Consider the following 12,668-nt stretch of genomic DNA (forward strand, 5'->3'; position numbering starts at 1 on the left):
GGGAAGTCAGGCTCCTACTCAACCATTGTTTTAGTTTAGTTTTCAGTTGTTGGGTTTTGAAGTTGTTTGTGGAAACTACCATACCTTTCCCTCTGCCAGAATTTTCTCTTGCTGTTCCTTTCTCCTGGACTGGAGAAACATCACATGTGAGACAACCTACTTGGCCTTTGCTAAGAGTGGGTTTATGGAATGTTATTATATTGGAACAGTTGCTGTTTAGTAGTTAAATCACTTAATTTTCTGCTAAGTATTCGAACAGAGCTAAAGTTACACCAATTCTACTTTCTTTTGTATTTTAACTGGATGTAAGTATAAAGTGTGTTTCGCTTAAAATTGAGGAGTATGACCATTCATATTACATCTGGAATGCAGCATCTTGCAACTGCCTTTTAATGCATGTTAATCATTGATATATTTGAAGGCGCAAAAATAGAAATTACTAGAAAAGCTTAGTAGGTCTGACAACATCTGTGGAGAGAAATTAGATCTGACATTTTGGATCCAGTGACCCCTTTGCCATTGGAGATAGGGCTTCCCAGGTGGCTACTGGCAAAATAAAATACCAGGTAGCATCAGAGGATACAAACTCATGCAAGTTGGCTTGATGCCAACAAGTGAAGTATTATGCATATAACATTCCCTTAAAATATTCTTATCTGAACAGTTTTAATTCATATTTTTAATCTCCAGAGGATTCAGGAGTCCCACCAGATATGGTCCAGGAAAGTAATGACCCTTCAGGGGAAATCATTCGCTTTCAGGGTGCACCATCACAGGCTTCCTATGATCAAAACACCAGAAAAACTATTCAAAAAAAGCAGTAGAATTTGTCAGGGATACTTGTATTTTTTTTTGTGTTGGGGAAATGGTGGCCAGGCAAAATACAGGGACTTTTGCAATGTAGTTGGAGATGGGTGAATTGTTGGAAACTAAGAGAACGTCACAATAATGAGGAAATCTTGCACAGCATGTGTAGTAAGTACATCACATTGTATCTCCTCCTCATGTTGTTTGAAGAGGCTGTGCCTTTTCCTCTTACACACCCAAAGCTTATTCCTTTTTAGTGCTGTGCAGAGCGCAGAACAAAAGAACCATTCTGGAGACTCTAGCTGGTGCATATTGCAGGTGCCACCAAATTCGTTCAGGCCTCTGAAGCATATTTTAATGTACTGCTGGCTTGTTCAAAGATATATACAGTTGTCACATTGTTTGCATTGTATTGCTGTTGAGCCTCATTGATGACATCTAAGGAACTCAACCAATCATATTTTAAGTGGGTATTTCTTGTGTCTGAGCAGCCATCTAACCTGCTGAACAAATCTGCAGCAAAAGTAGAGAAACATGCCAACATTATGGAGCAGTTATTATTGTGTACTTTAATTATCTAAACATAAACTGGGATACCGGCGGTGTAAAGGATAGCGAGGCACGTGTTCCTAGATGTTGCTCAGGAGAGCTTCCTATAGCAGTGTGTCCAATCGAACATGAGACAACACTGTTGGATCTGTTTTTTGGAAACAACATGGATGAAGTCGATCAAGTGACCATGGATGTATATTTAGAAGACAGTGACCATTGAATCATAATGTTCAAGATGATGGTGGAGAATGACAATGGTCAATCCAAACTAAGAAAAATTAATTGACAGTCAACTTCAATAAGGCAAGAATGGAGGAGGGAGGTGGGCAGGACAGACTGAGCAAAAACTGTAATTAAGCAATGGATCACCTTTAGAGGTGTTGAGTTGGGTAAAGATATATTCCCTCAAAAAAGAAAACTAAACAAATCCAGGGCACTCTGAATGACAAAGGAGATAAAAATTAAGATAAAGAAGAAAGAGCATTCTAATGACAGGTGCCATGTAGAAAAAACAATTGAGAGCTAAGATGAATGTAGAAGGAAGGGTTAAAAGAAACATGAAAAACACATAAGGAGGAACTATAAGAAAAGCCTGGCAGCCAACATGAAGGAGAATCCCAAAGTCTTTCACGAGCATAAAAATAGTAAAAAAGGGACTAGAAGAAGTAGTAGCCCATGAGGCATCAAAAGGCGATTTATACCTGGAGGCAGAAACATGGCTGACGTATTAGATGAATATGCTGCATCTATCTCTGATGGCAGAGGCAGAAACTCGGTCATTAGAAGGCTTCAAAATTGACAACATTGGATGGATTCTTGGGACTTAAAGTTGACAAGGCTCGAAAATTGGATGAGATGCATCCAAAGATACTGAAAAACGTGAGAGCAAAATTTGCATACCAATAACCTTTCAGTTTTCCTTAGACTATGGAAGGAGCAGAAAACTGGAAAATTGCAAATATCTTGCCTTTGTTCAAAAAAGCATACACAATAAGCCTAGTAATTACAAACCAATCAGTTCAACCAGTGGTGGGGAAGCTTCCAGAAATGATTATTAATATTTATTAATGTTCAAGCTGGTGGCAGACTAGCCTGGGGCTCGTCCACTCCCATCTGCTTTCTTTCTCTTTTTGTCTTTTTTTCTTTTTGCTTTTGCTCTTTTTCTTTTCTTTAAAGCCTGGAGAAAGGCAGGTGAAGGAGGAAGCCAGCGGCAGAAGTGGCAACAATGCCAGGACCAGTTGAACATGGTTCCACTTCAGCCTCCAGTCTCCCGGCAAGCAAGAAGCACGTCCTGGGCTGACTCCCTTGGCCTGGCCTCACAGGCTAACCGGAGGTTCTAGGTCTACAGCTAGGCTCGGGTGCCTGAAGGAGCAAAAGCATTGGCAAAAGGGATGGTGGAGTATCCCGATGACCAATGACATAGCGGCAGTGTATGGAGGAACATTGGATGGGAGACAGAAAGTACAGAATTCAACCACCCCCAGGCCCATGGCTCCAGCTCAGACACGACAGTCACAATTGTGATGGTGTCAGAGGCATGTAACAGAGACCCCAGTGCCTGTTACAGAGAGTCAGGCGGCTGTTTCAGAGACTCCAACTGATGTCAAGCAGCGACCAGAGGACCAGTAGAGGAGAAACAAGAAGGAAAGATGAACTTTATTGCAACAAAATCTTGCAATATATTCAGTGTTTCAAATGGCAGAATGTGGCGCCACTTCAGATATAATTTGGAAGCAAAAACTCTTTTCGTTGTATTTTTATGTACATGTGACAATAAATCTAAATCTTATTCTGCACAGAATTAGTAGTCACTTGGAAAAAGGTAAGTTGATTAGGACCAGCAAGCATGAATTTCTTGAAGGAAAATAATATTTAGCAAACTTGCTGGAGTTTTTTGAAGACATAACGAAGAAGCTTAATGAAAGAAATTCAATATGGTGCTAAACAGCTTGAGAAAAGATATAACACATGGAATAAAAGGGACAGCAGCAAATAGGATACAAAAATTGGCTGGGTGAAAGGAAATAAAAAGTTATAGTCAACGGATATTTATTGGGGTGGAAGAATACTTGCAATCAAGTTCCCAAGGGCTTGGTGAAGAGATCTTTGCTTTTCCTGATAAACATTAAAAATTTACATCTTGGGGTGCTGGGCAGAATTTCAAATATTGCAGATAATATGCAACTTAGAAATATTATTAATTGTGATGAGATCAGGGTAGAACTTCAAAAGAACTTAGACAAGTTGGTGGGATGAGCAGATCGGTGAAGGTTCAATGAGGTTTAATGCAGAGAAGTGTGAAGAAGTCAGAAGAACATGGATAGACAAACATAAAGTAAGAGATACAATGTAAAGGGGCTGTAGGAGCTAAGGGACCTGAGTTCATATGTGCACAAAACATTAAAAGATGTCAGGATGGGGAGACAGCAGTTACTAAAGCATACAATATTGTTGGCTTTATTAATAGGGGCATAATACAAGAGCAAAGAGGAGATGCTAAACATGCATCACCTGTAGTATTGTGCACAATTCTGAGCACCACATTTCAGGAAAGAAGTGAACCCAATAGGGAGTGCGCATTAGAAATTTCCAGGAATAATTCCAGAGATGAGAAGCTTCAGATATGAGGATAGATTGCAAAGATGGGACTACTCTCCTTGGAAAGAAGAAGGATAAGAGGTAATCTGACACCGTTTTTAAAATAATGAGGCGACTAGATAAAGTAGCTAGGGAGAATCTATTCATGCTTGTAAAATGACCAAAAATAAGACGGCACAGATTTGAAGTGATTTGTAAAAGAAGCAAAAAAGTGATGAGCATGCACTGCTGTAATACAGAAAACCCAACTTGCCTGCGCATCCCTGAACACTATGATACAATTTAGCATGGTCAACCCACCTAAATTGTGCATCTTTGGACTGTGGGAGGAAACTGGAGCACAGAGTGGAAACCCAAGCCAACATACGGAGAATATGCAAACCCCCTGCAGACAGTCAGCTAAGGCTGGAATTGAACCTGGGTCCTTGGCGCTGTGAGGCAGCAGTGTTAACCACTGTGCCACCATGATACCCTAACAGATTCTTACCCAAACCATTCCAGAAAAACAGTCCCAGCTGAAGTCTTCTGCACATCAATTATAGTCATAGTGGCCACAAGGATGGTGCCACCAATCCTAATAGGTGTGATTGGGGCCTACTGCCATGAGTACCCCCATGACTGGGGTAAAGTACTAGATTTTATTCTGTTCTACACCAGTGACTCACTTAATAAGTCCATCAGTTTTACTCCATTTGAATTAGCTCAGGGCACCGAGTACAAGAGTCTCTGAAACTAATCAAGGACAGGATTTTAGAACAGAAGGAAGAAATCTCTGTGTGAAATCACATAATAAAGTTCCAAAAATGATTTTCAAAGCATGTGAGGAGGCTCAAGATCACTTGAAAATCTCCCAGATAGCAATGAAAAAACATGTAGAAAAGCATGCCAGGGCCTGAACCTTTCAGCTAGGAGATTATATGTTTGTGGTCCTGCCCATATCAGGCAAAACCAGTAAAACAAAAATGGAAATTGTTGGAGAAACTCAGCAGGTCTGGCGACATCTGTGGAGGGAAAGCAGAATTAATGTTTTGGGCCCAATGACCCTTCTTCAGAACACCAGAAAAAGTCTGGTTCAGTGGCCTCTATAGAGTAGACAAGAAACTTGGAGAAGTGCATTATCTGACTGAAACCTTAGATCAGGGCAAAAAACAAAGGCTACATCATGTCAACATGATAAAGCAATACAATTACTGAGAAGGGTCAAACAGGTAAAGGTCCATTGCTATTGATTTAAAGGATGAGGGTAACAACGGAGATGAATTGAAGAGGGACATTAGTGAGGTTCACACTGAATCCCGGCTAATCAATCAGGAATATTAATGAATTTATACTCCTGATTTGTCCATTAGACACAGAGCAGCAAGCAGACTTAACAAGACTGCTCACTGCAAGGGTTTATGCAGAGGTAAATCAGCATGCATGATTCTAGCTCTACACGATGAGGATATGGAAGAGGTCCTCCACTGGCTAGGCCAAGAAAAGCTGGCCCAAATTGAGGAGAATAACTACAGACTGGACAATAACTAATCAAACCAAGTAGTAGCAGCTGGAGCTGGAGTCTGCTTATGTCCAAGCTGAACAACACCTCAAAGCTCTGCATTGACTACCAAAAGGTTAATAAAGTGACCAGAATCAACCCCTGCCAATACTATGCCTGGGTGAAGTAGCCTACTTTACTGTTCAGCCATGCTATTCAGGCCCTAAAATACCCTAGCCAACTCTCAAAGGCCAATGAACCAGATGGTGGTAGCCTTATCTAATTGCATAATGTGCCTAGAATGCTTCTTCCAGAAAGTAAAGTCAGCTAACCTAGTGGTCATTTTCAAAAATAACAAGTTCACTATGACCCAAGTGGCCTATCTAGGACACTGTGGGTCAAGGACAAGTACTGCCTAGGTCATAAATGTATAAGGAAGCAAAAGTCCCCATTCCCACAGCAAAGTGTGAAATCATGAGGTTTTTAGGGATGTGTGGGTTCTGCTGAAAGTTTATCCCAAACTCCAGCACAGTAGGTGTGCCACAAACACATCTATGACAGAAAAAAGCCAAAATAATATAAACAGAGAAATGTTATTTAACAGCTTTTGAAAAGCTGAAGGTCATTTAATATGAGAGACAATGTTTGTATCGCCACACTTTAACTAAACATTTAAAGTTGCCATTGATGTGAATGACACTGGGGTGGAGCTGTCCTCCTTCAGGAAGATGAATCTCGGATAGACAAACCTATTGACTAATTCTCCAAACAGCTAAACAAGCATTAGAAATCATCTCTGTACCTGTCCAACTATTTTTATTGACTTATCTACTTATTGACAAATCTCTCTGCTCCAGTGCACCCTTTAGAAATGTATCCTTTGTATTGCCAGACTGTGATCCTTATGCCAAAGTGCACCACCTCAGTTTTCCATACTGAACTTCATCTGCCATCCTTCCTCCCACTCCACCATCATTTCAATGTCATTTTTAAATTCTACACTGCTGTCATCAAGTTGACAATTATCCCAAGTTTTGTGTGGCCTGTAATCTTTGAAACTGTCCCCTACACAATAAGATCGAGGTCATTTATAAAAAAAATCAAATATACAAAGAGTCTCAACACCAAATTCTAGGGTACCCCACTACAAACTTTCTTCCAGCCTGAAAAATACACCAACTATTAATCTCTGTGTACAATCCCTCAAGCAACTTTACATCCACATTGCTACTTTCCCTTTTACTCATGATAACATAAGTCTGCTGTGTAGCTTTATATTGAACACTTTTTGGAAATCCACATAAACCACATTTACTGGCTTCTCCTCACCAGCTCTCTCTGTTATATCTTCAAAAAACTCCAGCAAGTTCATTAAATCCATCCTGACTCTTCTGAATTCACAATCATTTTTCCTTGTTTCATATATTCCTATCCGAATAATGTTTCTGAAAATTTCTCCACCACTAAAATTAAACTGACCAATTAAACTGTTGGTACTAAAAAAATGTGTTGCTGGAAAAGCACAGCAGGTCAGGCAGCATCCAGGGAGCAGGAGAATCGACGTTTCGGGCATAAGCCCTTCTTCAGAAAGCCCTTTATTCCTGAAGAAGGGCTTATGCCCGAAACGTCGATTCTCCTGTTCCTTGGATGCTGCCTGACCTGCTGCGCTTTTCCAGCAACACATTTTTCAGCTCCGATCTCCAGCATCTGCAGTCCTCACTTTCTCCTAGTTAAACTGTTGGGCCTGTCTAGCTGATAATGTGTGTTTAATTTATGTTGAGTCTGGCTGTCAGAGTTTAGGCAAAGTTCGCACTTGGATTTTCTTTGCTTGCATCATATATAGAAAATACTCGTTGTTTTAAACTATGGAACCCTGTTGTTTCATTTAGTCAGTAACCTGAATTTCAGTTTTTTAAATGAAGGTCTTTAGTGAGATCATACAGATTTAAATTTTTGTGATGGTTTTTGAACCTCTGTACCCAGAACATTAGCCTGAGCCTCAGTGACAATTCCATTGTGTTACTGTGTCCCCAAACTTGTAAAAGTTAGCTCAGCACTAGTTCTGTGAATGAAACACAAGGAGGTATTGAATGAGGTGTCAGTAACTATTGCCATATTTTCCCATCAATTGTGTCTTCATCTTCATTTCATTGTCAAATTCCAGACTGCACGATTCACAACCAAACAGTAAAATCAAGCCTACATTTCTTGAAATAACTAATTAACATATTAAAATTGACCAGACCAGACTCTCTTTTTCTTGAAAGCAGACTAACACATTGGTGTTAAATGCAGAAAGGGGCAGGAGCGAATTGGCTTCCTTAAGTGTTGTCAATTTATACTACTTTAACTTCGCAGAATTTGATCCAAAATTTGATCCAAACCCTGAAAAAATATATCTATACATAGACTAATTAAACTATGTTGTGAAGATAAAATATTAACAAAATAAATAAACTTCATATTACTCTTCTGACTTTGTACTCCTGGCTCTTTCTGACATTTTCCTATGTTTAAGCTACATTAGCCACTTGAAGGCTCACCGATGAATTCACCTTTTAAAATGCAAGTCACTCCAATCAGGGCATATGAGGGTCAGATTGTTATTAGTTCACAGAGTAGACACAAATTGGAAGAGGGATCAACTTCTTTGCATTACCTTTATGAGCATCAGTGCTTCGCTGAGTTCAGTCACATCAATATCACTCTCCTGAAATTAAAATGGTCAATAAAGAGCATTATTAAATGGAAATGAATAATACAGGGATAACTGAAAATGACATACTAGATTCTCACCAAATATGACATTTGGCTTGAATATCATGAATAAATAAACCAGTGCATTCTACATTCTTTTTCCCAAGACTTGATGAAGCAGAAAGCTGGTATATTTACGCCATGCATAAAACATTTCATGCATTCCATTGTCACATTCTGGCAGATATAAATGCAATTCAGGTGAGTATCTTACTTTGGTGAAGAACTTCATGCGCTCTTTCAGTTCATCCAGCTGTTGCTTGTGTTCAAGATAGTGCAGCTGAAGCTCTTTGTTCTCCTGGGAGAGTCGTTCATTTTTTTCTGACGTTCGTTATACAATAAATGGAAATAATAGAGAAACAAAATCAGGCAACAATGTCTTAAAACAAGAATGTTACAATGGATGTATCTAATACCAGTGTATTCAAAAGAAGCATGCAAGGGATCCAGATTTTGTCCGGAAGAGCTAAACATTTTATGTTTTCTATAATTTCATCGAAAATCCTGTGAGAAAAATTCCTATAAGTTTATGTAACAGAACAGTAAAAATGCTGTTCAGAAGATTTACAAATGTGTTTCAAATAGTAAAATAACACAATAAATTTACAGCAATTTGCCATTTGTTAAGATGAGTTGTTTCCTACATTACAATGGAGACTAGCATCACAAACATTTCATTGATATAAAGCACTTGAAGACATTCAGAGGACATGAAATCTGCAATATAAATGCAAGTCTCTCTGTGTGAGTAATTGGAAATTTCCTGTATATTGCAAAAGACAACTGGAATCTTATGATTGAGGAGTATTTATCCTTAAGGTTTAAACATACTTCAATGTCTGGTCATGAAAATTGTTTGAAAGGGTGTGATGACAATATAGTCATCTTGATTTACTGTCTTAGAAGCAAAAAGAACTGCAGATGTTGGAAGCCAAAGTAGACAAGTAGGAAGCTGGAAGAACACAGCAAGACGAGTAGCAATAAGAGGTGGAGAAATCAACATTTCGGTTGTAACCCCTCTAACCTGAAACGATGACTTCTCCATGTCCTAATGCTGCCTAGTTTGCTGTGTTCTTCCAGTCTCCGGCTTTGCTTACCATCTATCTAAAGTGAAATTATTGTTACAAAACCAGTACTCATAATCAGCAAGTTCATATTAATATTTCAGGAGCATGTTTTAGTTTGGCAAGGTTATATTTTTAAGCATTATGGAGTTAAAATGTTAGACTTCAGAAATCTCAAATAGGGTTCCACCTGTACTTAGAGGTCAGAATTAGGATGGTGAAAGCATGAAAAACATCAGGTTGTCCTCAGTTAGTTAGGGAACTGCAGACAACAAGTCTGAGAAGAACTCCCCTGACTTCATTAGGTATTTAAAATACTCATACAAAACTTTGGGTCAAAAGATGGGATTTTGAAGCCACAGGTTAAAGAGACATTTCAATTAATGTCAGTTACCACGAATACGAGTAATTCAGGTGGAGCCTGGGTTGGAACTCTGGGAAGATATCTGTGGGATTTGTCCAGAAATGTTTTGAGTTTGATCTAAAAGCACCTATGTTGAGTTCAGAGAAAGAAAGAGTCTGCAAAGATTTGAAAAGCAGCCCTGATACATGTGCTATCAAAATCAAGTGTATTTCTGAGTTGATGGTACTAAGAAGTTAGCCCATGAAGCGTAGTGAAGCCTACATTCAACTGAGAAGTCCACAGGCTTTGAATAAATGTTGGAAGGATCCAAATGAAATTGCAGACTTTAGAGAATAGTTAGAACATTGAAAAGAAATTGAAACAAATTCTTAAGAGCTGTGGAACTTTGATATGGTAAAAGGCTTGATAACCAGCCAAAGCGTTTGTGGTGGGAAGTCAGAAAGAAAACCGGGGCTCCTTCCATAATTTTACTCTAAACTAGATGCCACATTTTTAAAAAATGCCTTGCAATATACAGGATAGCATTCACTTAAAGGAATGTTTAGTTAGTCATGTTTGTTTTATTTGTTTCTTCTACAGTAAAATTTAATTGTTTTGAACAGTGAAATCATTGTGGTGTAATTGCTTTCAGTTGATCAGTGAGTATTTAAATTTCTCTTTAAACATTAATGACCTCTGTGGGGATTGTAATAAAAACGTCTTGTATGATATAAGAAATGAATTAAAATATTATTTTGCAAAGTAGCAGATGTTATTTTAAACATAAAAAAATGTATGGCACATTCATCCCACAGACCTAGTCTAATTTTCCTTCTTATGGATACTCATCAGTATTGTTTTCAGTATATTCATTGGAGCTTTCCATAGAAGTACAAAACAAGTGATACTGGATTGGATGCTCCTCATACAATTTTCCAATCAGCTGTAAGCAATTGGAGAGGAATTTAAGATGTGCTGTATGAGTGGCTGATCTAATGTTGCCAATTTTACAGGCATGTTGAAGTCTAAACTCTCCTCTACTGCGTAGTATAGTCAAATTTGAGCAATGTGACCTGTGAAAACAGCAACATATAATCGAGGCACCAAAGTATTTGTTTGGCATGAATTTAAAACTAAACATATTAATTGATTCCATATGGATAGTGGCTTGGCTCCCTTGATTTTGGTTTACTAATCAGGGACACGCTGATGTGGGATCAATGTAATCCTACCAGATGAGCAAGTTAAAAGTAGTGTTTTCCAACATTTTGATTACTAACTGCATGAAAGCAAGGAAAATAATGCTTTATGTAAAACTGAAGCCATATTATTCAAAACATCACTATCTGATACTCTCAGCAAACATTTTTAGATACGTGACGAACATTATGGAATTTCCAGGTATCATTTTGGAGTTTTGATTTGAGAGTGGCGGCATGTGGGTGTTTGTTGGTTTTGTTAAGGGTTTTCTTTGTAAAATAAACAAAATTAGTGAAACTTTCCAGAATAATGATCTGAGCCAATATGTGTCAGAGAGCAGGTAACTCCATTCATAGTTTAGGAGAAGCTCTGGAGTGTTATTGGAATAAGATGTTTATACTATGAGGCTAACAATAAGTCCAGTAAACATGCAATACCATTAATTCGGTTCAGAAGCAAGTATTTTTCAGTTCAATTATAAAACACCAGAGCAGTGGTTAGAAGCAAGCATAGTTTCTCTTCTGGAGTTGAGTTTTGTCACAGCAGTTATCGAACCATAAAGATGTACAACATGGAAACAGATCCTGTAGTCCAACTCATCTATGCTGATCAGATATCCTAATTAATTCACTCCCATTTGCCAGGACTTAGCCCCTATCCCTCTAAACTCTTCCTATTCATATACCCATCCAAATGTCTAAGTTACCTCAGTGAAAAGATACCTTGTGAACTCCTGAAGTTTGGTGGAAATCTGCAGGTTATTAGAAGCTGAGAAGATTTAAGCTCTCCGTATGTGAGTATTGATGTGGGAAAATTGCATAGTTCACAAGAAATAAACTGGGGAAAAATAGTGTAATAGAAACTAAAAATTTGATAGTGAACCAATTTCTCGAGAAAGTAATCTCTGTAAATTGATGGTGAGAGGAAGTAGGTTGAAAGCTCTGTTTTAAGATTTTTCTAAACTGTATTCTATATCTAGATAGCTTGTTTTTGTCTTTCTATAATAAACCACTGTTGTTAAAGAAACTCAGTAGCCTTGCTTAACTGTGTTTCAGTGATTGACAATTATTTTAACTAAACTAAGAAAAAAAAATGGTCTATCATCACCACAATTTGGGACTAGCCTCACTATATCAATTGCAGTGTTTTAAGGTCATGGCTCACCACCATTTTCTCAAAGGCAATTAGAGTTAAGCTGTTTTACCCAGCAATGCCCATTTCCTATGAATGAGTAACAAAATTTCAAATTAGTTTCAAGATTAATGCATATTGCAAATTGTCAATAAAGGATAGATTAGAAATTGGACCTTCCTGCATCCGTTTTACATGTGAAAATTGGGAACAACAGGATTCAATTTTAGGTTGTCATGTACTTCCCCTCAAAGAAACTTGAAAAACATCCAAATCAATATTGAGTTATGTCATTTTTCAAGAATCTCTGATAAATACCTGATAAGGCATGTTACGTCCCTTACATATGTACATAAATAACAGGTCATTTAATTTCTGCCTCTACAAGTAACTAACAAAATAACAAGTACTACATTGGAGAAATTATACATAAATTTACAATGGTATTTAAATATCATTTTAAAAGTCTGTTGAATATGTTTTAAGGAATTTTGCATTAGAATTTGAACTAGCACATTTTTTGTCAGTTAATATATTGTTCCTTTTGTGATTTAAAATGCTCATTTAATTATTCATTAAATATTTGTCAATATAAAAATCTACAGCAATTGCAGTTACTTTGGTCATAAAATTATCATTCCTAACTTGTAGAATTTCTGTGTAGTCTGCATTTTAGTTTTTTACCCACTTCCTTAACAGACCTTTTTATTTAAAGAATAATACATCATAATTGTTCTGT

At 37.8% G+C, this 12,668-nt stretch overlaps 1 protein-coding gene across 7 annotated transcripts in view; it reads right to left on the reverse strand.

Annotated features, from left to right (window-relative positions):
- rpgrip1l (RPGRIP1 like) overlaps nucleotides 1-12,668 on the reverse strand; it is a 232,851-nt gene that overhangs the window by 128,874 nt on the left and 91,309 nt on the right. For all 7 annotated transcript variants that reach the window (XM_072547375.1, XM_072547374.1, XM_072547372.1 and 4 more), the window contains 2 exons: nucleotides 8,406-8,512; nucleotides 8,094-8,144 (listed from right to left, as the gene is read on the reverse strand). In XM_072547375.1, coding sequence (XP_072403476.1) covers nucleotides 8,094-8,144; nucleotides 8,406-8,512 — 158 coding nt within the window. The remainder of the gene's footprint in view (nucleotides 1-8,093; nucleotides 8,145-8,405; nucleotides 8,513-12,668) is intronic.

Source organism: Chiloscyllium punctatum, chromosome 26 (assembly GCF_047496795.1).
Source record: "Chiloscyllium punctatum isolate Juve2018m chromosome 26, sChiPun1.3, whole genome shotgun sequence".
Lineage (NCBI taxonomy): Eukaryota > Metazoa > Chordata > Chondrichthyes > Orectolobiformes > Hemiscylliidae > Chiloscyllium > Chiloscyllium punctatum.